Below are 27,452 nucleotides of genomic sequence, written 5' to 3'. Positions count from 1 at the left end.
ATGCCGGCCCTTAATTATTTTTGAAAAAAGGTCGGCATTCCGAACTTGAAACCCTAACCTTAACCATAACCCGGTCGGAATGGCGGACCGTTGGAATGGTGGTCCTTCGGAACGGGTGTCGCCCCCCTTAAATAGCAACATAGCTGCAGAATTTGCTGTTGCTTTCACTTCTAGTGGTTAATCAGTTTATGCGCTTAAAAACCTCGGACCAAATAGTACCCATAAAAGCTAGGCCGTGCTGCAGGTGCAGGTGGGTTGAGACGGTGATCGAAAACAACGCCCAGGTTTCTAGCTGACTGTTTTGTGTTTGTTCTTAGTGGTCCAAGGTGAGGGGTGACAGTATTAGAAATGTGATTTGGACAAATAACTAGTACTTCAGTCTTGTTTGTGTTCAGCTGGAGGAAGTCGGAGGACTTCCATTCCTTAATGGCAGCAAGGCAGCAGGGCTTTTTTTACAAAACATATATCTGAGAATCATCAGCATAGCAATGGTACGACACAGAAGTAAAATGGCGAATAACATGGCCAAGGGGCAACAAATACAGACTAAACAAAATCAGACCAAGTACTGATCCCTGTGGGACCCCACATGACATCAGAGCAGTTGAGGAAGTACAGTTGTCCATAGTGACCCTGAATACTTGATCTGATAATTAGGATGAAAACTAGTACCAGTGAGGATGTGTGTTGTCTACATCTCGCTCCCTCTCCTTTGTGCGTTAGTAAGCAGTAGATTTGAACGTTTTGCCATGAACGTATCTAACTTTTTGGCTAAATGGCGGTGCGCCCTTTGGCTGGGATGTCTAGAGAGAGCAGTCCCAAAACAGATTACGTGACTATATCATCATAATGTCGCTTTAATTGTAGTTGGCTGTCAGATATCTGATATCATAGATAACATGGCTACCATACTATACCTGCAGCATTTCTACATTTTTCTCAACTAAATGAGGCACACACATTATTATTTTTATTTTTAATGAGGACATACAATAATTGTTTCAATGTCTGATAAATGTCTATTAAGTCATAGCTATGTCCCTTACAGCATCCAGGGGGGGGCAGCTGGTTGTGGACCAAGTCGCTGGTCAAAAAGATGCATGCAGACGCGATTGCACAGCGTGCTTTAGGAAGTGGACTGGCAGCTTGGAGAACAAGGTTGACAACATGTCATCCCCACTTTAGCACCATCTGGGCCAACAATAACAATTTTAAGTTCAGTTTGTTTGTTTTGTTATTTCAATTTGAATAAAATGCAATGGTTATTCCAATCGCTATGTTGTTGAGTTATTTGTTTACATCATCCCAAACGTTGGCGAGTCAGAGTGAAGAAGCAAGTTAGTGAACATGACAAAACATAACGTAAATAAAACTTAAATACATGACCTCATCAGTGAACATTTCTGCCTGAGTCACGTAGATAGATTTCATCAACAAAGAAGACAACAACACTACTGACGTCTTTTGCTTGTTGGGATTGAGAGACCTCTAGCAGCCCGAGTGACATGCTGTGCGTTAAATGCTAAAAATGTGTTTTTTTTCCTGAGCCAAAGCTGTATCTCAGACAACACCACATTCACTGCTTCAGTTATTGCAGGGAACACTTCGGAAGAGTGTGCCTTTTCTAGTTTCCACCTCAGACTCTGTTGTTTAATTTCATCACTCATGAAATAAGCTGCAGTTTGCTGTCAAAAGAGTGTATTAACCATATATAGGGGCTGGTATTATCTTGTGTTTCATCAGGCTGTATTTGCATTTATTGTATTGGATGGAAGGAGGCCATGCACACTTTAGGAGCTGGTCAATCACAATTGACAGGGAGAAGACTGAACACTCTGATGAATTTGAAATTGTCTACTAGTGGTGACACCAAAACACAGAATGAATGAACATAGGGTGGGTGAATTCTGTCGTCAGTGGCAGGCAAAGCCATAACACCATAAATGTTTTCTGGTGAGGTTTCAGTTCAGATAGTCTTCAGAGATCAACAGTATCCATGACAAGACACTGTCCTGGACCCTTACGACATTAGCACACAGATTTCTAGTCCCTAAAAATGATAAAGGAACCATGTTTTGTTGTTATGGGTTGTTCCCTGTAATAATAGATCAGGTACCCATAAACAAATCAGTACATCACAATGATTATTTAATAACTGCACTGTTAAAAATGACCACAAGATGGCAAAGTGACCAGCTGCACCACAGACTCACTGCAGTCCAGCTGGGTTAAATGTGTGTCCAGTGATAGTAAGGAGGTGAGACGAACATGGCCATGTTCGGGTGGTTAGTAAGTTCTTTGGAGATGAAATATCCTGGCAGCCATTAATGCCTCATCACCCCTTTGTGTCTGTTTTTATCGTCCTAGCATCACGCACAAAACAGACACTGACATGCACAGACGCACATACACAGTCATAGCTGAAAACACACACACACACTCATACTCACACACACACACACACACACACACACACTCACATAGTTGCATTTTGTGAGGTGCCATCTGGGGAGTAAGCTCACCCTGTGATCGTGCTGAATGACTCCTTCCTGCGCCATTTGGGAGGAATGATTAATTGCCCTCGTCAGTTAAAGCAGCTCTTTAAAGAACACAGCACACCATTTTTTTGCAAAGAGGGAAAACAAACAAAATATTCATTAACCTAGCTCACCACCGTCTGCCTTCTGCCCTCCTCTCTCTCCTTCTGCACACACACACACACACACACACACACACACACACACACACACACACACACACACACACACACACACACACACACACACACACACTTACTCATGGCACTGAGACAGGTCTATTACTGGCAGGCTCATTCTGTTTGTTTCTTGTACAGTCTGCAAAATAAAGTCAGTGTTCTTGTCCTCCAGGTAACCTCAGCAGTTATGCAAGCTCCAGAGAATGAAGTCCAAAGATTCCCTCCCAGATTTTTTTTAAAACAGTCAGGTTACTGACAGCAGGATCACTTTTTAAAAGAAGTATTTGTCAGTCCGTGTTTGTTTGGCTGCAGAAAGATGACTCAGATTTGTTTTTCTGCTGATGAAGAATATGCCTTTGTCCTCAAATAAGATGCTGTGAGTGTGTCCTATACAGAGTGAAGCTATTGTTGACGTAGTGCTCAGAAAAGCAGAGCTTGTTGTGAAAAGTCTGTGAAATTAGAGAAATGCAATGTTATCAGGATAAACAGATTGTTTCTCGTCGGCAGGACAACATGAACTCTAACACTACAGCTAAGAGACTCATTGAGACTGAGACCGACCCACTGAGGAAGCTAGCAATCGGAGTCTAATTAAGACTAATTAAAGGTTAAGTCAAAGAAGTATGTTTTGAGTTTAGATTTAAAGGCCGCAATAGAGTCAGATTGTCTGATGTCAGCAGGGAGGTTATTCCAGAGGAAGGGGCACGATAGGAAAAAATGATTCTGCAGTTGTCAGGGGCTACAAGGAAACAAATTGGTTTGATATTGATATTTTGATTCATTTTACCCAATGCACAGAGAACCTAAAATAGAAAAGGAAAGAGATGGATAAATGTTTGAAACATCCAACTTGTGCCCAAATGCTAACAGTAAGAATGCAAACTTGACCACAAAGCTTTATTGACCAATTGTAAACATCAGCAATCCCAGCATCAGTACATCCTGTAGAAAAAATGCTGAAACAACATTCGCTTTCCACTAGTAACAAGCCGTGTGCATCTCTCTCCATAGTCTCCTTCTCCTCCCTGTCCTCCCTCTTACTCTGGCTTCTCTGTGCTGGACCACTGCTCCATCCTGGGACCTCTCCCTCTCCTGGCTGTCGGGGCCTCATCCTCATCCTCATCCTCATCGATCATTGTCCCCCAGGAGACCGAGCTCCTCCCTCTCTCCCTAATTTCCATGGTGCTCTGTCTCTCTCTCCCTCTGTGTGTTTGTTTGTCTCTCTACCTGTGTGAGTGCTGTGCTGTCCTCTGCTGTCCTCTTTCAGGTGTCCATGGCGGAGAGGAGGTCGTGATGAACCAGTCCAACCAATTTGGGGACACCTGAAATTGCTCAACGTCCTTCTGGATCCATTTTCCTCACAAATGTTTTTAATCTTCAATCTGTAATTTTGTTATAATAATTTGCATTTACTGTTTGTTATTCCATTGTATTGTTATTCCCAACTGAGACAAGTTATTGTTTTCTAGAAATGATTCCATGATTAAGGTTGTGTGGTCATCATGATACGTGCTCATTGTGAGTTGGCTTCCCAGGAAACAAAAGGTATAACTGAATCAGCAGAGAAGTCAAGGGAAGGAGACTTGAACACTGTTCAACAGGTCTTAGAGGAAAGGAAAGGTCAAAGTGTAAAATCACTGTGCCATGTGGTTGTTTTCAGCCCTTTAGCTGATTCACCTCTGCCTCTCAGACTGTATAAAGAGGAGGAACGGAGGCCAGGTCACCTTTGCCTCCATCTTTTTACACATGTGTTGGTACTGGCATCCAGGTCGGCCAGCCAGATGGCCATTCATCACCTCGGTCTGTCTGCCTACAAGCCACACAACATCTTGGATTTATTATTATTATTTATTATTCAGAGCATTTTATTTATTTCATTGTATTTATTTATTTGCACAGTTAAAATAAGCTGATTGTGCAGCTGAGATTCAGAAATCCCCACGAGGCTTACAGAAGAAATCTCCAAAGGCCTGCAGTCCACATAAGCACAAGTAAACAAAGGATAAAAAAGCAAGCACAGCAAATACTTAAAATACATGACATTAATATAAAGCATCATGGTATAATGCAGCAACAGGTTGGGTTTGACCAGTATGGCTCTCTGATACTGGTGATTTGGGATTATTGCTGATGATTTTCCTCATCTTCACAGTGAGTGCTGAGAGTGCCAACCAGGGACACTACAACTTTAAAAGAGATGACATCAAAGATAGAGTTGGAACCAAAAGAATTACCTATGAGATTACAGCATTTTGGTGAGAACAGAGTGTGTTTCAATATGTGGTTTGACACAGAAATATGTATATCAGTGAGCATGTCACATGACATTACTAACTTAACCAGTCTATTCTGAGACAAGGTAAAGACAGTTAATGTTACATTGCCAGCTTGATTAACGTCCAAGATGGCCAGAGTCTGTTGTATTAACTTGCAACCTGGAACACAGCAGTATAAAGTTATACCCTCTTGATAACAGCATGTGAGCTTCCCATCCTGAGCATGACGCCTGATAACTCAGTTGTAATCATATTTAATGACATATACTGTATATCTCCAACTTCACATGAACTAACTTAACCTCGGTAATAATAGATTTATTTATATATTTATAAATAAATAACTGTAGTAAAGGCTCTTATTTTCTTGTTTCTCACACTCTCTCCTTACCTACCTCACTCCCTCAACCCACTTCCTTCACCTCAATTCCTTTCCTCATCACTCATTGGTTCTTTTGTCACACCTCGTTTACCTTCACCTGAGTCAGCCCTATTTAAGTCTTGCACACCTGTTCATTCAGTCATTGTTCACCTTCACATGGGGTGGCAGTTGGTAAGGAGTTTTTCACACTTTTCTAAAACTTTTTAGTTTTACCCTTGAGTTTAATTGAGAACTTTGTTTACCATTGGCGGAGAAATGAATCTTGGAAGAATTAAAGTTCAAGTTTCTTGGCATTCCTGCATTCTCATAACTCTTCAAACTTCATCTTCATAGAAATGTTTTGAGTTGAAGTGTTTACAGATGTGCAGGATTTATAGTCACTGAAGATATCATTACTTGAAATTGTTTCCATCTCTTCAACTACATTTGACTGTTTTGTTGGGCATTTACTGATTATGTACTCCTACAGTGTATGGCAGTGTACTGTGAGGTAAAGAAGAGCAAGAGAGCAGTCTGCATTCTGGTTTAATAGTGAATCCACATACCTTAATAGTGGGTCGTACAAGTTTGTTTTTCCTTGTAAAAACACATCATTTCATATGTAACAAAATAAAAGAGAATCACTTTACAGTAGACTTGAAATAGAATTTGATCCAATCATTCAGGCTCTTGCTCACAATGGTCTGATGAATACTGGACACAGAGTGGATGACAGTACAAATATAGTGTGACTACACAGAACAACAGACAAATGGTTAAATCCCTGTATAAACAAATTATTTACTCAGTTCAAAATCAGCACCATAAAATACATTTAGTGGCAGTTTATGTACCAAACATACTGTATGTGCAACTAAAAAAGTACAGTACGGGAATAATTAAGCATATTTGCACTACATCGGCAAAAAAGACTCATCAATACAAGACATGTTATTAAATAATCCTACAACATACAAAAACAAATGACTGTTAACAATGACAATAGGACCGTCACTGACAATAAGCTGAATTCCACAATAGTGAAACAGGTCATAAAATAGCACCATTTAACTGCTTGGAAAAGACTGAAGACAGTCAGACACATGTTAGCTCCATGATCATGTGGAAAAGGTTGGCAGCGTGATGACATTTTGAGCAGCAGCTGCTGATGACACATATTTACTGCTGAGATAAAGTGTTTATTGTTTGGGCATTTAAAGATAATGATTACAGGTTTAATCTCCTTTACCTCCTTTATCTTTGCTTGTCAGTATAGACAAGCTTATAAAATGCATTCAAATTTTACACATTAAAGTGTGTTTACAGGTGTTGCGGAGTACTGCTGAATAAAGTAGTATAAAGTCTTTTGTGGCTCCTGAGGAAGCTGCATGTTATCTGATAAACTGTCTCAAGTGATGTCACTCAGTAGCTAAGTTGCATTGTGGGTAATGTAGGCACCAGATATCACCTTTTATTCCACACATTCCTCTTTCTTCTTAAAACCTGGTGCCTACATTACCCACAATGCAACTTAGCCACTGAGTGACATCACTGGAGGAAATTTATCAGATTACATGCAGCTTCCTCTGGAGTCACAAAAGGCCTTATACTAATATTTTCACATGTGCAGTAGTACCCTTTAAAGCAGTGAGGAATGAAGCCCTAAGTCTGAGACCCCATTTCCACCTGGCACAAAAAGTGACCTGTATCTATGTTATCTTGTTTGACCTCTTTTAATGGACCTTTACACCTGCGTAAAAAAAAAGTGTTTTAATTATCACAATTATGTCTGTATTTTGATCAGATGTCAAAGTGCAAACGAGGCAGGCGGAGCTGGTGGATTTGTCAACAGCATGGTTCGTCTCAAGTCAAAGGAAGCAATATAGGTTACTCTCAAATGACTGCTACCATGTGCCGGCATATATAAGTAAGAAGATAATAAGAGCCAGTGGAGAAGCTTGGTGACAGTAGTGCTAGCTTGGCTAACCCTGTTGGTCACATCCTTATATCCTCATATATATCATATGTAGCGGTCACTTAAGAGTCTTCTGATGTGATGAGCTGTACTTATTTGCAGAGTACAGCAGAGGAATAGCTCAAATGTAGCTTTGACAGGCAGCTTGAGACAGCAGAAAGATGCAGAGCTAGGTGCCCTTTCAACATGTTGGGTGGATTTTTACCCTAAAGAGTAACACCAGGAGGAACAGCAGTGTCTCTTTTGTATCTCAAACATGGGTTGCCAGTTCTAGCCTGTGTGATGCCCTATTCACAAAAGCACAGTTCAATTAGCATCAGATAACAGTGCATCAAAAACTAGATACTTCACGTGCAATGAACAGATTCCTGTTGCTAATGGCTACAGGTATTTAACAGAAAACAGTTGTAAGATACAAAATTGGTAGGAATCAGCCATTGTTATTTTGATGTGCATCTAAAATCTGTGCTGCATAAGAATAAAGAATATATGCTCAGCCACAGTTGGATTCTTGTGGTTGGTCTTGCTAGCAGGCACAATCATAACAGCCCTGCCGTGACTGCTGTGCCGTCACGTGTGATCATGGGTTGAAGCAGCACAATGCGGTTTTAGCAAGCTTTGGCATGCCCACGGTCAGGATAACGATTACTGAAACAGCCAATGAAAAGTGTCACTTTTCATACTGTATGGGTTTCTGCTCATATTACCAGCATTATGTGGGCGCACTGTTGAACTAAGTGAATCTTAGAATAATGAGTAATATTATTGGCAAAAAATCTTAAAATCCATCAACGGACTGGAAACAAAACAACCATGTACCAACAGGGCCCATTCAGACAGAATCAGATATTGGATCATCCCATCTTTTTGAATGCAGTAAGCGCGCTGAGGCTGCCGCAGCTGGCTGTGGCGTGGCGTGCAGTGATGCCACCCTTTGGGTCAGCAGGGATTCAAGTTCATAACATCACAGCAAACCAACAGGCCGTGAAATGACACTCCCATAGTGCCGCACAACCCTGCGGCCAATCACTGCAACGCCTGATTCTGTCTGTATGGACCCCTAGTGTGTATGTTTTATGCATCCACCATGTTCTGCTACATGAGCTATCCACGGCCCTCAAACAGACCTGTGGATCAGTGGGTCTCCTATCACTAGCTTGGTTGAGTCACTGTAATCCTACAGTATTTTACCATGGCTCCTGATCAAGACTTACACATTATTACAGTATACTTAATTAATACTTAAGTATCATCATGTTACTTATGTATAAACCTATAAACTAGTTACAACAATTAGCTATAATACAGTACAACAGAGTAAAGGATACAAAGGAGAGCAAAATTAGTGAAGAGAGGAAGGGGAAAGCTCTGGCTAACTCATAATCCCATGGTGTCTGATAAACCTGCCAGAAAGTTCTTCAAAATCAAGCACTTCTTTTCAATCATTCTGTGCAATAAAGCCGCCTGGATCAGCATGCTAAAGGCTCCCCCATTTAAATTTTTTTTTTTGTTTTTTTTGGTGTACAGCAAAAGAAATATTGGACATTTTCAAGTCTTCACCAAAACCAAAGTTTATGAGCCCATTTAAAATGTACACTTGTGTGTACTTGCCATTTTCTTATTTAAATACAAAAAGTTCCATCAATAATAGAAATTGTTTTCTTATAACATTTAACAATATTAAAAACATTTACAAAAAGGAGCGCTATCTGGAGGAAAAGTAGGTGCATTTGGTCATTAGCTCTTGTGCAGTATTTTCTTGGCATAAAAGTCCCTACAGGTTTCACAGCAGCGCTGGTACCACCTCATGTCCTGACAGAGGTTCTTCTCTCGGATCACACGACAGTACACCGTCCACTGGTCCCCCATGCATTTGTAGGTCAGAGCAGCTGCGGGGTGGGGGTAGGAGAGGCAACAAGTCAGTATACACATGTGACATCTGCTGCATCACAATTTCAACAAGCCCTTCAAACTAAATAACACAATGCATTGTTTGTAATTGCCCTCCAAAACAGCCAATACTAGCATTTTGCCACTGTGTGACAAAGTGGTTGAGACCACACCATGTGTTCCCATGACTCCCAGGTTTAGTTGCATATTTCCTTATAAGGTCAAGATACCAGTTTTTATTTAATTTTTATTTTTATGATGGTGGCACTTCAAAGATGTCCCTTAAAGGTGCTGCTTGTAAGAAAAGTTGATTTTTGAGTCTCATTCCTAACCTGTCAAATAATGACGCTTTGAGATGGCGGTGAGGTTTTGACGAGTTGGGAAACCCAGAGCGTCATTATTTGACTAGTTGAGAAAGAGACTCAAAAATCAACTTTTCTTACAAATAGCACCTTTAACTGAAATTTTGTGACAAGTTTTCAAAGTTTAGCTGTAAGTACCTTTGATCCCTATCCTATGTAAAGGGCTGATGAAAACTATTGTTCTGTTAGTATTCAAAACATACCTTCAGAACCTCATGAGAGCTGGAGCTGTCGAATGCTATGAAAATGATAATTTCTGATTTTGGTCAATATGACAAGCTGCTCATTATTTCACTGTTTGGTGTGTATGGTCAGAGGTATTCAGTCACGTTCTGTACTCTTTAACCTTTCAGTGCAGTGAGTGTCTCACCAAGCCTGGGGGAGGTGATGGTGTTCACATTGACTTTCTCGTTGCAGGTACCATGGTGACAGGGTCGGTAGGTCGGTGGTCTCAGCGTCACTGGGCAGTCATTACCGTGACGACCAGTCACTTTGTGCATACACTGGACCACTCGCGACTGCAGGCCCTTCCCACAGGATGACGAACACTGAAACAGCCAAATAGAGGTGTCAGTTCTCACTGCTCATACATACATCTCTTAGTATATACTGTACCTGAAAAATCCCCCTGTAACCACAAACGGTCATTTTTACATTTCTGTTTTTGTACAGGTTAAACAATTGAGATACTACGGTATGTGTTAATTATTGATCTTAAGATGTGTCAGTAGTAGGGGTGTAACGGTACATGTATTCCTCCAGAACTGTCACAGTATTGATGTCATGCAGTCAGGTGAAGAATACATCTGAGTCAGTCACAGGCGATCCACACTCCAATCCAGAAGGGAGAAGGCGTGGTAATGCAACACTGTATGCCAACCACCACAACAGAAAAAGAGTAGAAGAAGAAGACACCACCTATGCACCAACCCAAAACAAGAATGGTGAGTTCGGATTACACGCAAGAGCTAGAAGACCTGCCTGCTTTACAAATCAGCGTGGGAAAGTTTCAGGTTCCCAGTGAAGTATGGCAGCAGTGGAGAGCGACTGGTTTTATAGGATGTGGACGGTGTGTCACAGTGTAAGGCAGCTGTACGGTATGAGTGTGAGTGGAAATACATCCAACAGGTTAAAATATATCAGACGACATCACCCAGATGTGCCCATCCCTTGAGCTAGGCAGAAAAAGATGACAGGAGTGCAAAAACGTATCCCTGCAGCTTTTAACCAGCCTCTAGATGTGAGAGCAGACAGGTTTTACCATTATTCGATGTATTTTATAACACAAGAGATGCTTTTCAGTTTTGCAGCCGATTGTGACCAAATACCTTTTGTTTTTTATCAGCCCTACATAAAAATATGACCTATGCAAGAGTGCATTCTGTTTACTGCTTAAGGCACTACAGGAGGCTGTACCAACTACCTCAGGGGGGACTAAACGCCGCTAGGGTGAACAAACTTTAATTTGCGCTACTGTCTGTTCAAAATAAATGAAAAGAAACCTAGCATTTGGGATTTGTTGCTTTTTTCCCGTTGTACCAAACTTGTATGGAACCGTGACCCCAAAAATGAGGTACGTACCAAACTGCGACTTCTGTGTACCGTTACACCCCTAGTTAGTAGGTGTAATTTTTGGACAGAGCCAGGCCAGCTGTTTCACACTGCTTTCAGTCTCACTATATCCTGACTTACAGCACACAGCACCTTCATTTGACAATTTGTGTCACTTTTCCTGTGAACAGATGAGCGATTCAATGTGTATGCATTCCATGAAACACTGTCTGAAAATGTGCTTTTCACCCTGTCTTTAAATGAAGCTGTTTGGAACAGCTTTATTTTCATCATCCAACGTGGTCAAACAATCAAACTTAAGTTTAAAAAGTTACCCATTTAGTTCAACAGAGGACTTCAGTGACAGTTGAAGTAGATCTTGGTACAGTCTGTAGTACTGCATGACAAGATGCCTGTGTTGGTGTTGTTCCTGGAATATCATAATTAATGTTGCTCCAGGGCCATTATTGCAACTGACCAATCATGTTTTGGTCATTTTAAAGCAAGAGAAAAAGAATATATGCTTTCCAACATGTGTTTGTGAAAGAGTCTATTATAATCCAAACAAACCTAAATCTAATCAAATTAAGAAGAAGAATAAGAATATGTTCAGTCCGGTACAGGACAACAACATGGAACAACACCAACATGGCTAAAGCTATGACAACTTAACAACATGATTGGTCAGTTGAGATGACTGTCCTGAAACAACACCAACACAGCAATATCAATATAAACCCTGCAGTACCTGTGCTCAGCTGACAGGTCAGTGAGGGGCTCATTAAGACAGATCACAGGGTTCACATTTTTCAGCCCACCTGACTTTGAAGACTTGTTTGTCATTTGGGTCTCTTGTATGCACCTGGTATGATTTCAGCAAACCAAACTACTACACTACTACACTGGTGTTTATGTGACAAGCTTTTAGTGACCAGTGACACACATGACACTGCTGAAAGGTGCAGTGAACTTGAGGCTCAACCTCAACCTGCCTTCAAACACAGGAAGACATACTGTATATACTTATACTCAAAACTGCAGATGAAATAACACAAGCAGAGCAGAGAAGAAGGGATTCTGCTTGGCTGCAGAGTGGAAGGACAACGCCAGATGTTAATGACAGTAAAATGTTTGATGAAAATATGTATGATTTGGAACTTTGTGCAATGCGGTTGTTGGCCCGCTACCCATGATGTTAATTTTTCCAATCCTACCCACGTTATTTCCTGTCCCACCTACTTTGGGCCAAATATGCTTTTAAAATGAATGTTATGAATATGTTTTATTTCTCATGACATATTAAAATAATTTGAACAGAAACAAATCAAATAATATTAGATTAGAGTTATTAGATTTCTTTGTTTCTGTGTTTCTCCACTATTTGCCTTTAAAACAGCAACAGTTCTTACTGTAGATACACTTGAGCACATGTTTTTTTAAGGTATTTTGGAACTTGCCCCAGTTCCTCTGTGGATTTATGCTGTATCAATGTTGAGATCAGGGCTCTGTGTGGGCCTTGCCATCTGTTGCAGGACAGGAGTCATACATAATTTTTTTTTAACTCACTCACTCACTCACTCACTCACTCACTCACTCACTCACTCACTCACTCACTCACTCACTCACTCACACAAATACAAAAGGATAAGATACCAACAACAATTCCAATGAAATCTGGTTGTAAGTTGAGGCCTGTTAATAAGTAAACAAGAGATTTTATTTTTTAACTTTTATATGGTGGCCCTCATTATTTTCCTAATTGGTATTTTGTTCTTGGACTGGCTTAAAACAACATTAACTGCCATTATGTAAGTACATTTTGCAATTGCAACCCAATTAAATGGCTATTCTGCCACAGCAACAAGATACATTTAGCCACAATCTGACTCACTTGTAATTTCGCTGATATCACCACACAGGATGCAGGTATTGTTAAAAAGTAATTGCAACAATCATTCAAGACGATGTAACAGAATTATGATTATGAGACAAATGATTAATTGAATCTCATAATTCATAATGCAGGCACTGGTGCATTGACAGAGGTGTTCCAGCCCTACATGGCTGTGCTGTGTAGTGAGGCTGCTGTTTAGTTTCTGTTAGTCAGACACGGAAGACATGTCATTAAAATTTAATAATACCATGATGGCAGTGGTGTAATGGAGCTCACATGGTGTCTCACAACAACTCATTTGCCAAGCATCATTATACACTCAAATGAGTTCAGTGTTTCCTCACAGACACAAAGAGGTGATGATGAGAGGAGAAACACAAATAGAAACAGTGAAGCCCTGGAGGTCAAAGTGTTGCTGGGACTGATGTCTGAATTAACTGATACAATGGAAAATCAACACATTTAACATCCAGTCCCAATCAGAACCCATCCCAGTCCCAACAGTGATGTCCTGGTTTTTCCCTGCCTGCCTGAGGAATCTTTACTTTTCACCACTACAGACAGATTATGTGAGTGAAGAGAAGGAACATCAGGAACAGTCACCTGAAGGATTTGTTTAATTATGTTTTTTACCTGCTGATACCAAGACAAGAACTGTTGAAATGACAGATGCAGTGAGTTACACAGATCAGTAAGAGTAGATTTACTGAGGGTACTCAGCAGGTTACACATAGATCACTGTTAGCCTTTCATGCTGTTGGTCAAAAAATAAAGCTTAATGAGACTGAATCTTAACCAGTGTTGAAGTTGTTACACAAAGGAAGTAATGTATTACACATTACTTGTTACTTTTTCAAAAGTAATGCATTACTTTAATTATTTGCTTCCTGTAGAGAGTCATTTGTTACACTGCTTGTTAGATTACATTTTCATTACTCCACAACATCACCTGAGATTCACTGTCACATAAAAATATAAGGTTTAACCTGACATATGTCCACATGTCAGCCCTGTCCTCATGAGGAGACATACACAAGGTTGTAGCGAACCTGCCTCAGCACTGTTCATACTTCACAGCAAGGTCGACATGATTTCTCCCCTGCATTACAGCCACAAACCGTCAGAATGATGCAATCCAGAAGGGAGAGTTTTCTCACTTCTAAAGAAGAACAGCTTTTAACATTTGTTGACTGTTTGTTTAATAGCTATAAACACTAGCATCAAACGGATTGTAATTAACAATTAGCATGAATCTCTGTCTGCTACAGCCCTGATACAAAACACATGAAACTTACTCCTTTACAGGGGAGCCTGGTCAGATAACAACTAAGCTCATAAATCTGCCTGAATGCTAAATGCTTCTACTTTGGCAGCAACCTTTAAAATCAGTATGAAGTGACTGTTTTATTCATTCGTCATTATGCTCATCATGTTCAGCTAAAATTCTTGTTCAAGATAAATACTGATGAAGGTCCTCAGTCATCCAAGTCATGGTAATTCTAAGTGCTGTATAGTAGACAACTGGACTTGTTTCAGTTTCTTGAAGATGTTTCACCTCTCATCCAAGAGGCTTAAGAGGTTTATATATATTTGATATATATATATATATAAATATATATATATATACATATATATATGTATATATATAGATAGATAGATAGATAGATAGATATATAGATATATACACATATACATTTTGCATCAGAAATGTCTCATATTCGTTAATTACATCTTAACCATTCATGAACCATTGGGTTTAAAGAGAGTCGTACCTTGGACCAGTCTCCAGTCTTCCACTCGTAACACTTGGAGTGGTCCTCACAGGGCTCCTCTTGAGTGGGCTTGGACAGAGGATCACATAGACCCTGAGGGTTTGTACACGACACTGTCCGCTCCCGAACACCTTGACCACAGTCTGACGAACACTGAAAGAAGTGATGGAAAAAAGAATAGCTAGGAATGAAAACCAACAGAAGAGGAATATATCCTGCCGTGTATCCACAGCCTGACACATCTTATTCTCTGTGCCACAGATCTCCTTCATAGAAGAGACACACCTTTGAAATGGTTGACATATTTGTACATATAATTTTACTAGTTCAGACTTTATTGCTATAAACACAGGCAATGTTGTTTATTCTGCATCAGCTCCACACCTGCATTGTTATTTAAGCTGAGAGACTGGAGAAATTTGACAAGAAAACTGTGGGAAAACTGTTCTGCACAATCAAAAAGGAACATTTTTTTATGCTCGTCAGGAGATTGTAAATACAAAAATGTATTTTTAGAGAAAGTATGGCTGCTGTTGAGCAATCATGAACATATAGGCCCGTAAAATATTTCCTGAGTCAAAACACATCTTCTGCTTCTAAACATGACCAACATGGTCAAAACTGACCTGGGTCCCTTAAGTATGGTCAGGCTCAGATGACTGTACAATCCATCTTATAAGCTATCTTCAGGTGAGGAGGTGTTTCCTAAAAGCATCACAATGTAAATTTGTCACACTAGTGTCTCCCATGCTATTTGTGCTCTCTTTCAGATCCTGCCTGCACTCCCCCAGCCCTGCATACTGGGAGCATATCAGCCCTTATCCCCTTTACTCTCTCCCTCTCTCTTTGCTTGACTGTAATGCATTCGCCACAGAGATTTTGTCACTGCTCCTCTTCAGTTTATTGAGTTGAGTTTTTTGCTTTGGGGTACTTTTTCTGACCAATGTAAAGCTTTGAAGAGATTCTGTCTGCTGTCTGTGTCACTCACTCATAAAGAAGATCTGGAAACTGCAGGAAGAACCAAACACCACATCTTTCAGTTTTGTATTGTTTATGGTCTGTCCTGTTTTCCTGACCACTGATGCTCTTTGTAAGTGCTGTCTGATGTAAAATGTGTATGAAAAGTGAAATATCATAACATGATGCAAAATTTGAAAGACACGTATGATGATGGCTACGTGACCTCCTCATTAAAGGTGAAATATGTGAGAATTTCAGCTTAAAATGTTCAAAAATGAACAAAATGATCAACCAAATGTAAAGAAATGATCAAAGACGTCTATGTACTGTGTTGCAGCGATATCTACTGAAGTTGAAGCATGATAACCAGCTATCCCCGGCCTGTTTGTTTTCAAAATGCCACTGAGAGCTTCCAGTTCGGACCACTAGCCACACAGCTAACTGAGCTAACCAGCCAACGGCAGCTACAGACAGCAGCAATTAGCGGTTACGCTCCAGTATTTGTTTGGAGTATGCACCTTTAATTAAGTGCTGCCTTGCAGAATATTTCCATGAATATATATAATATATTATATAATTCACTTCTATGATTAATTATTCACGGGGAAAGGAGGTGCAGATCCCACATACCTTGGACCACTCTGAAGCCTCCCACACGGTGAGGCAGAGGCGGCCCTCACAGCCCTGCAGAGGAGGAGGTTTTGCTCCTTGACAGTACAGGTCCCTGGTGTGGATGAGTGAGCCATTCTGCAGGTGGTAAACACACACCACCTCCCTCTGCTGAAGACCTTTACCACACGTGACGGAGCAGGATCCCCACTCTCCTGTCACCCACCTGTGGAAAGCACCAAGTGATTACAGACAGTTCATAATGTACAGAGCAACTGTACAATTGCAACACAGCACACATCCTTGACAGAACGTCAACACTGTGGTTTCTTCAAATGCTGTTGATAATGGTGGATATATTTTTTAATCTTTTGATCAAACACTGGCTGTGTCTTACACACTGCTTTTTAAAAAAATGAGTGACCACAGAGAAAGACTGAGGTGTTGGACCTTCACTGGGCACTTTGCAGGTTTAGTGTGGTCATACTTTCAAAATAACATTTAGAGACACATTTCAAAACAAAGTAAAAAGTGCAATGATGATGATTTACATATATGTAGTCTGTAATCTGATTAAGGGTTAGAAAATAGGTCACGACTGTTGTGTCAAGCCATTCTGAGTTAAACTATTACAACTAAAAACACTGTTAAAGCATATTTTTAAAAAGTAAAAGTGTTCATCTTTGCTTCACAGAATATTCCTAATTTAATTACGTTCAATTACGGACCAGCAGCAACCAGCAACTACAAATCACTGTCTCAGTGTGTGTGTGTGTGTGTGTGTCTCACCGGTACTGGCAGGGATGAGAGTTGCAGAGTCGTACTTGGGGGTGTGGTCGGTTCTCAGGTTGACAGTAGCTATCGTTGACCACCTCCATGGTTTTATTGGCTATCCTCATACAAGAAACCACTGTCCTCCTCTCACCTGCACAGAAACGCATGCACGCACGCACGCACGCACGCACGCACACACACACACACACACACACACACACACACACACACACATACACACACACACACACACACACACACACACACACACAGGTCAGCGCTCCACATGTTCTGAGGGGTTTTGGAACATGTCCAGAGGACAGCAGAGAGAAAAGGCCCTCAGCTCTTGGAGTTTGTGCCTGTAATTAACTGACTTTTACTGAACCATTGTCTCCACATGAGGCTGAGGTTCTGATGTAGTTCACAGAGTTGGCCTGGCTCCTGAGGAGGGTGTGGGTGTTTAAGTTTCAGGAGAGTGATACAAGTCTCTTTGTTTTGTTGTAGAACCGTATTTCCCACTTTGTAGTCTACTGTCTACTGTGATGAGGCCCTTAGTACAAACCTCTGGTATTTGTAGTGTTGTGATAAGAGAGGCTTGACAACGATTAACTCATTGTGGTTGTTTTGTAATGATTCTGCCAGACAGGACCACAAACAACTTGCCACCAAGAAAGGCAAAGAAAAAGAACATTAACTACATTAATAGAGACAGCTGTATGGCTTTATAGAGTCCACATTTTAAAGCACAACATCAACAAATCACATGAACTCTGGCCCAGGATTTCAGTAATATTGATGCATCAAGGAACACAAACCACTTCTGACAGCCGAGCTACATCCTGATCTCTGATTACAGGATCCAAAATGTCACTCCATGATTGACCTGCTCACAGGAGTATTAACCTGTGTTTCAGTAACTGTGAGAGCAAACAGCATTGGTGTATTTAGAAGCGTGGGCACAAACACAGTTATATAATGGACAGATAGGAAGTACATGATGCTGTTCTTCGAGCTTTAAAGGAGCAGTCCTTAGTTTTGTTTAAGAAATGTTAATGAGAAGCGAAAGCACTGCACACAGATAAATTACAGTAAAGTCTCCCTTATCTTAATTACAAAGACCATTTTTCACAAAGCATGTTATCTTAGTCAAAATTCAATCTGGGTTACGGAGGTTCTGATGTGGAAATACAGAACAAAAACAGGATAGAAAAGAAAAAGCATATCATAACAGCTGATATGGTTCAAGATGCAGACAAAGCTTTAGAACGGCACTTTTCATCTTGTTTTAAAGGTTATGTTGTCCAGTCTTGCTTCTGTCAGCTTAAGAATGTTTCCAAAATAAGATAATTCCGGTCTTGCTCTGATTTGTACAAAGTTATCCATGCTTTTACTTTGTGCTGGTGTCAGCCGGAGCTCCCTTCACCGACTCCACCTGCTGCAGAACGCTGCTGCACTAATGTTAACAGGCACATGACCTCTGTTGTAGCCAACTTACATTTGTTATTTGATACAGATTTTAAAATTAAAATATAAATGCTTGGCGAAGACTTTCAAGGCATATGTATCCCTGTAAGTGTACATTGTATTGATTCCTAGCTCAACTCCTTCTGGGATGGTTGGACGTCAGTGGTCTTTCTTCAGCAGAAACATGCAGCATCTGTTGCTCTGTTTGGTCAGTTGTGTGTTTAAAGAAGCTGATGAGTTACATAATGTGATGTGTGCTTTGGTTGTCAAACCTTACATCTACATGGGATGTCGAGCAGATAGATAAACTCTAATCCACCATTAAAAAGAGATAAACTGAGCAGTGGTGGGCTTACCCCTGGCTGCTCCGCTGACTACTAATCCAGGAGCACCTGACCTCATGTCCTGGATGAAAGCAGTGGACTGCAACTTCAAAGAGCTCTTCTCACATGTAATTTGAAATATTTTGAGTGCTGGATACCAATATTAGAAAGCAATAAGAGGATAAGATGAGCTGCTCAGGAAATCAACAGTGGGGGGGCTGACAATTAGGATTGGCCTGTGCTCTGTGTGTTCATGTGTGTTCATGTGTGTTTGTGTGTGTGTGTGTGTGTGTGTGTGTTTGTGTGTGTGTGCTCTGTCTAATATGCTGTTAATACCTGGCTTGGATTAGCCACTGGTCCGTCTCTTTGTCCAAACTCCCCACCATCCTACAACCTCTGACTCTAGACTTGGCTCCAGTCTGCCCAGAGTACCCACAGCAGCCTCTCCTTTAATCCGCCTTTATGTCCATATTTTAATCTTTTACTCTTTTAACTGCCAGAGATCTATGAGCTTTCAGAGGCCAAAAACAACACAGATATTTGATTTCCCGGATCATTAGATGCCAAGACATTTCTCCCAGAAATAGTACTCACTGTGGTGGTGAAGTCTCCTATTGAAACAACTACTTATTGACACACATAATCAGTGCTATTAGTTTAGACATATATTTCTAGTCCTGTGTAAAACCCCATTTTGACTGTGGAACAGGCTGAATTTTTTTTGTGGTGTGTGGTCCAACGTTGCTGAAACAGTTCTTGGAGGTTCATCATGTTGACAGGATAGCCTGATGCAAATGTTGTACATCGGTCTGCTGCACGGTCATCAAGCTACAAATCATCTGTTTTACCTCAGCCAGAGGTGCATTATTAGCACTAGATTGACATCTGGTGACTGTTGAGACCTCCTGACACACTAGCTGCATTTACATGGACCCTAATACTCTAATAATCAGAATAATAGCTCAATCAGGAATTAAATGCCTCATGTAACCACTTCAATCTGAAAAGACTGATCCAACCAGTCCAATCTGAATGAATTTTCGATCGGATCAAGAGGGGTGGTGTAAACCTTTGATAATCCATTCGATAGGAGAAAAGTAACACCTAATAACCATGTAAACACTTCATTTGATCATTTCTCTCTGCTTGGGATAAACATATTCTTTCTGCATATGTTCGCCTAATGTGGAGACAACATGAGGTTACGTTGCCTCCGGGAGGGTCGCAAGACAGAACTGAGCTGTAACCGAAAAGCTACAACTTCTTTGTTGGAGAAATCTAAAGAATTGAGGACTTCTCGATGGTCAAAAGGGTCGATTTGAGTGGTTCAAACAAGTGTTTGAAAAGATGAATAAAGCCAGAATCCACTGAACCAGAAATGCAAATATTGTTCCCAGGACACGATGTGGGTCCATCTTGAACATTAACAATTGCATTGACATTTAGTGCATATCAAGAACGTTATATTCTGATTAAATGAATGTAAACACACATCTGAACAGATCACTTTATTTATTGTCCACGTAAACAGTGAAGTTGGAATCTCTAATCAAAAAGAAAGATTTTTATCAGATTGAATAAATGTGACCACAGCTAGCACAGTTGGACCTTTTTATATCATACTATATTATGCTATGCTTAGTTGGTATTAAGGGGCCTAATATGTGCAAAGAAATTCCCCATATTGTTACACTGCCAGCTGCAGATGAACCATTGACATAGGACAGGATGGATCAACGGATGTGTTTTACCCTCACTATCTGTACATCGCAGCAGAAATCGCACCATTGTCTGTAAGGAGGAAGAGCACTGACGCACAACCCTGTGTCTGGTTCATAGAGATGCACATCATACTATCTAAATAATGTACTCTTTAAATAGCAGGAAGTTACAGCAGCATTAACTTTAGACCAGGCTTTTATTGGTCTATGGTGTAGTCGTTTTATGCTGCCTCAAGATAACGATGCACCTGACCACACCACATTTAAGAGCAACACGTCCATGGGCGCTGAGTACATTTGCTATTTACACAACCTGGGGACAGCTGTGGCTCAGGAGGTTGAGTGGTCATCCACCAATCAGAGGGTCTGTGGTACGCCTGCAGTCTACATGTCCAAGTGTCCTTGGTAATGACACTGAACCCCAAATTGCTCCTGGAGGCTCTTCCATCAGTGTGTGAGTGTGTATGAATGGTTATGGCTCCTGAAGAGCCTTGCATGGTAGCCTCTGCCACCAGTGTATGAACATGTGTGTGAATGGGTGAATGCTGACTTGTGTTGCGCTTTGATTGGTCACTAAGAACAGAAAAACACCACATAAATACAGTCCATTTACCATTACAGCGTGGGCGCTGAGAGTGAAAGTAACTACTCACGCTACGCGCCACTTTGCACCGATCATAAGACTTCAGAGGACACTGAAACCCCAATGACACTAGAATACAATATACTTGTACTTCTATTATAATGACCTCCATGCACAAATCAGTCATTGTGACTGAAGTATATACTCATTCAGAGGTACTGTAGTGATGCCAGATACAGCAACTTGGTGTAGCTACAATGATTCAAATACATGGAAAAATATGGCATAAAGCTGTTCATACAGCTTTGACTAATAAGTAGTTTGTGTCATATTTTAACAGTTTTCACTAGTAAGTGATTTCCTTTACGGGCATACACCTGATGTACCTGTAACCACTGTGGATGTATTTGCTTTTCCCTTCGCTACATGTTATTTTCTGTCAGTGTGCATGCTGCATACACATCATACACACAGGCAGAGATATAGAACAGCTCCGAGGGCTTGTCTAGTAATTATGACTCTGTATATTAATTATTACCAGAAAACAATTTCATAATTTCATCGCAGAGACAAGGTCAGGTGCTTCTGGATTAGTAGTAAGCAGCTGGGGGTAAACCCACTACAGCTCAGTTTATCTCTTTTAATGGTGAATTAGACCTCATCTGTCTGCTTGACATCACATGTAGCTCCAGAACACACATCACGGTGATTAATATCAAACTGGTCAGCTTCTGTGAACACACAACTGACTTAACAGGAAGGCCAATGCTTCTACTCCTGAAGGATCTTTATTTTACAATAATGAGAACTGGGCCAGATAATCCTAAAGTCCATATCTTTTGAGAAACAGTAGCAAACTTTGTAATTTCATTGTTCATTGTCTTTCATCTCGGATGTTGTTTTGTAAAAACAAAAAACAAAAAAAAGGAAATAAGAACAAAGCCTCATTGTTCTTAATCTAATTTAGCTGTTGTCTTTTATTTTTTATAGACTTAATGTTTATTGATCTTGAATGTCATTTCAAAGTTTGCATTTTGGAGTGACTTTTTCTTGATTGTTGCCAACCGAGTTTCCCTCTCAGGAATAATAAAGAGATCCTTTCTCCCAACACTGTCTCATGTTCTGCCAGTTCAGGTCAGGTCAAATCACGTGTATTTGTAAAGCCCAACACCACAGTGTCTCATGGCTCCTGACCCCGTCTGATCTCTCTCAGAAAACAAGGACAAACTTCCAAAAAGCATCAACACATAGGGCAGAACACCTAGAGTAGGTCAGACAGCTAGAGGCAGTTCAAAGAGGAACAAAGCAGATGACATTCACAAAAACATTTGCACTGCTATTACCTGAAACATGATTTCACTGTTAAGTCTACCTCTTTCCACGCAGAGGTTGTATTTAACATAACATTATGTGATGATATGTGTGTTGATATTGGTCAGTGTTACCTCCTCCACATTGGACAGTACAGTCCTGCCAGCTGCTGTGTGTCCAGATGTAGAGATACTCTGGTTCTTTGTGCTCCTCACTGATCCTGTCCTGTGTTGTGTTCAGGGGCACCGTGTACTCATAGTGGATTCCATAACTCTGGTCATGAAAGAGCAGCACCTGGGAACACGACAGAGACAGGCTTAACAAGAAGAGAAGCAGCCTTTTCAACACACTGCAGACCTCAATAAAACAAAATGTTCTTGTGAGTTTTACATTTGTATCAAGTGCAGTTATTAATCTGATTGATTTAAGGACTGTTTATACTTTCATTAAGTCTGTGAGTGGAGCATACCTGCTCGAACATAGTGTGGATAGCTGTCAGATATGAAAAAATGAGATATGCCCAGTTCAACCTTTGATAAAACATCTGTATCTTTGATGGATCATGTTATATATATATATATATATTATATATTTACATATATATTATAGTCACAAACAATATATTATAGTGTAAAAAGTAGTTATTGTCTTAAAACCAGTCCAAAAACATTAAGAACTTATTTTAACCAGTTTCCATTACTACAATAATACTTCCAATACAACTAATAATGCATGACAAAGCCAAAAATTTTGAAGCAAGGCCGAATACAGCACATAGTATGAAGAAAAAAACATATTGTTTCTGCTCAGTTTTGATAATGCAGATGATTTGCAGTGTGTTCAAATCCATGTAATGTAGTATTTTATTTGTAGTAAGCTCAGTGTCCCAAACATACCTGTATATGAAATATATTGAACAGGACACTGTTTGTCATAAATGGACATCCCTGACATGAGATTCATTAGCTTCCATTACATCCCAGACCACTGCCTTACGACTATGCCCAGCAGTGTAATCAGCTGTTCAGCCATGTCTCCAGCTCTGCAGGGGTGATTGTGTGTGGTCTTTTGTGTGCATGAAGTGTAGACATTCTGTATAGTATTTGATAAGAAGATTTTGCATATCATGAACTTTTCATTTTCACGATGTTTTTCTGGCTGTCATTAGCAGTCAGGAGTTGCACCTGTGGCAAGAGATTGGAGTTGGCGTGAGACTGGACACGCCATGAGGCAGACACGACATTTTGGAGACAAAAAGAGACTGAAAAAAGTTGGTCAAGCACACACACACACACACACACACACACACACACACACACGCACACACACACACACACACACACACACAGAGAGAGAGAGAGATAGGGAAGTCTATGTGAAGGAATCTTTCTTCTTTGCACAAAAGGTAAAATGTCACAGTCTCTTTCGGAGCTAGTCCACCTCTATGTTCTGCTCCTGTCTCCAGGGCAACCAATGCCAATAGATATGATGTACTTGGCTTTAGACTCTTAGAGTGTATTACATGTGACCTGAGGATCACACGACTTGACTGAGGCTAACTTAGGTAAGCATAGTTTCTTGTTTTCCAATACCCAATAGAATCCTTACATACAGTATGTATAGTTGAGTGAGTAGTAGTCACTTATTTGAACACTTGGTCAGGGGTAAAGGTGTTATCGGTAATATTCAGCCACTAAACGTGGCGTTCCATTCCCCCCTTCACGTCACAACACCGCTGTTGTTCCAATCATCTGCCCCCTCAAGTGGTTGCCAGTTTGTTGCTCACTAGCAAATGTTAAAGACGCTAATATTAGCTAACGTTAACATCACTAATGCTAGCCAATGTTAACATTGCTTATGCTAGCTAAAGCTCTAAAGTTAGGGCAGTACAGTATGCTGGGCGCATCCTGTAGAACTCAGCCATCCTTGCAGTTTTTTCCCTCAAACTGGCAACACACAGATACTACATGATACCAACGGCGTTATACTTTTGGCTGACAAACCTTGTTAGAAGCTGGAACCAACTGTCAGAATTCTGACACAGAGATGAACAAATCAATCATTTTGGACCTGACAAAGACTGTAAAATATTTAATTCACAATCATAACAATGTTTTTAAGGAAAATAGACTTTTATTTTGCAGCTTTCTTCAGCCTCTGTGGATGTACTATTTAAAAAAAACTGATCTGTCTACATGAAAATGATATCAATATGCCAATATGAATAATACTCCCCATTCAATAAGGGGCCCTCCAGAATTGATCTGGCACTACACAGTGTTGTCACTTGAAATGGTTATGATAATTTACCATAATTAAAGATCAAAAATATCAAATTGATAATCCTCATGCACACTAACAATACCAGTGTTTCCCCTACTATTCAACTGGGTGGGCGGCCATTGTGCACTGACACAGTTCACACACCGGCAAGCACAGAAAGACAGGTTTTGGTCCGTCTTGGCAGTCAGAGAGGAAATACTCCTCCTGGCTCTGCAAGACAGATGTAAGTAAGGTTTGGTGTAAAAATAAATTTAAATGTCCAATTATAAAACCATATATGTTGAATAATCAGACCACAACTCGGACCACAGAAGTCAAGGCAACAACCTTTCGACCTTTTGCGGTGTACCCCCCTCCCCCGTCACTATATCCAGTGTGTATTCCGATAAACCAACACAGGACCATGTGACTGATGTGCTTACCATCAGGTGTAAGGGGGTCTTAGTGGGTCCCTTGGCTGACATCTTCTCCCACAGTCCCCTTCGAACATAGCGCACCGTGGTTCCGGCCAGCTCAAACTCTCCTGGAAGCTCGATCTTCCAGTCGCTGTTGATGGACCTCTCACTAGAGTCTTTCAGGGCTGTGAGGAACACACAGGAGGTCAGAAGTAAAACTTTCACACACAAACCTATTGTTTGTCATGGGATAATGAACACCCACTCTGCCCAGCTCTATGTGTGACCCACACTAAATAGATGTTGAAGGTTAAAGTCTTGGACCATCAGCACAGCACATTTTCTGTGTATTTGTGGACTTTAAGTTCATGAATTGTTTCCGCTTGAGATTCAACAGGGCAGAAAGTGACAACTACTTGATGTTATTTCATCATCTATCAGTAATTTGTGAGGAGTAGAATTGAAATGGCTACAAGTTGCTCTTGTTTACTGTATGGTAATATAAAGCAATACCTGGAGAGACATCTCTGTGGTTTGGTTAATAAATATAATTATAATATAGTAAATAAATGTTTTTAGGTGGAGTTATGTGCTGGAGCTATTTCATGACTAACATCAGACACAGTGACTATTAGGACTCTTGTCACCACAATCAGTTTTCCAGGTGTGACACCATCGTGACCAGAACCAAACCTGTGCTCATTGACTGCATCACAACCTGTGCTGTAGGTGGAGACGCTACACAGAGTTGCGGGTGGCTGGAAAAACTGTGGTTTGAATGGACATTTCACATGTATTTAATTGGTCCATTGCTAACGTGAATTATTTAAAGGTAAGCAACAAACAGAAAACGATCATTCTGGAGTGTACTGAGCTGTTTGCTTGTGCAGTTGCTCCCTCCCTCAAGGTAAAGGTAAATGTGATATTGTTAAACATTGTTAAACATGTCATGGTGTTGTGTTTGTGAGCTTGTCTTTAAGTTAGCAGTGATTGTTCTCAAGGACCTTTAGGACACCCAGTAAAACACATGCATCATTACCCAGAAAGCTATGTGAGGGTTTGTCCTCCACAACTTTGATCCTGCGGGCTCCTGCAGGGATTACCACAGCCTCGATGTAACCTGATAAAGAGACAGGAATATGAGGTGAAAACAAATTCAGAGATAAACACAGTAAAAGGCACACACATCCAAATTATTGTAACAGGTGCTCGGTCAAAAAACGAACTGAGTGCAAAAGTCAGACAATTTAAATTAGCTGGGCGCTATCAGTGCAGTGCGCGGATCTTTTGTCTGCCTTTTGAAAACAGATTCAGAAGCATACAGAGGTAGACATGGAGACAGGGACGGGCTGGTGACCTGTGTCTGTATCAGAAATGTTCTGCACAACTGAATTCAGTCCCACAATGAGTCAGATGTATTTATAATTTGTGTGCAGTTTTATCACACATCTTTCCTCCCTTTTTAGAGTCATTAAAGGACTACACCAGTCTTTCTGCCCTTCTATTTCTAAATTTCAAATAAGTGCTGACCCTTTTTGAACAAGTTGTGGTGTTATAGTTGTAGTTTAATGTGCTTTAATGTGTTTTTCCGAAAATTCAAAATTTCCATCTGTTGTGTTCCATTTATTATCACTACTAAAAAAAAAAAAAATAAAATAAAATTCAATTCCATTTAATAAAATCAAATTATTGCCTGGTCCCAGACCTTTGACTCAGGTGGAAAGGTTTAATTTGCTTTTCTGTCGAGTTTCAATGATTTGTGTTATACAACAATAAAATTACTGTTTCTGCAAATGGAATCTGATGGATTTAGGGATAGCGGCTGTTTCTGTTTTAAGAAAAAGGATGTTACTGTTTATGTCTGCAGGGATCCTTTCCATACTGTTGTCAGACACTTAATAACACTATGAGCCTGTCAATAGAAAAAAGAGGCACTTTAAGTTGATGTACTTTGACGGTCCTGTGGTGGTGCTGATGGGCAATGTAAAACAATAAGATCAATCACAGCCACATAGCTGAGGGATTATGGACAACATATTTTACTCTCTAATTGTGTAATCTATGTCACACAACCAGCCACCAGCCCTTCTCCACACACAGCATACCCCTTTTATACTTATTGGGCATTATTTCATACAAAGCAGCTCAATCTGATAGTACCAATTATTCTACCAAGACTGTGTCTTCATTATGTTGAGCCTCAGTCTATATAGTCAGCATTAAACCATATTA

General features: G+C 40.4%; 1 protein-coding gene across 1 annotated transcript in view; it reads right to left on the bottom strand.

The window, feature by feature from the left end:
* Positions 1-8,912: 8,912 nt before the first annotated feature.
* adamts17 (ADAM metallopeptidase with thrombospondin type 1 motif, 17) overlaps positions 8,913-27,452 on the bottom strand; it is a 113,554-nt gene continuing 95,014 nt past the window's right edge. Inside the window, exons 16-23 of the mRNA XM_073464567.1 lie at positions 26,260-26,340; positions 25,248-25,405; positions 22,677-22,836; positions 17,156-17,291; positions 16,388-16,592; positions 14,798-14,950; positions 9,951-10,128; positions 8,913-9,217 (exon numbers count right to left, since the gene is read on the bottom strand). Coding sequence (XP_073320668.1) covers positions 9,066-9,217; positions 9,951-10,128; positions 14,798-14,950; positions 16,388-16,592; positions 17,156-17,291; positions 22,677-22,836; positions 25,248-25,405; positions 26,260-26,340 — 1,223 coding nt within the window. The 3' untranslated portion in view covers positions 8,913-9,065. The remainder of the gene's footprint in view (positions 9,218-9,950; positions 10,129-14,797; positions 14,951-16,387; positions 16,593-17,155; positions 17,292-22,676; positions 22,837-25,247; positions 25,406-26,259; positions 26,341-27,452) is intronic.

Source organism: Pagrus major, chromosome 4, assembly GCF_040436345.1.
Source record: "Pagrus major chromosome 4, Pma_NU_1.0".
Classification (NCBI taxonomy): Eukaryota; Metazoa; Chordata; class Actinopteri; order Spariformes; family Sparidae; genus Pagrus; species Pagrus major.
Note: the sequence above shows the minus strand (reverse complement) of the source record. Positions and strands in the feature narration are given on the sequence as shown.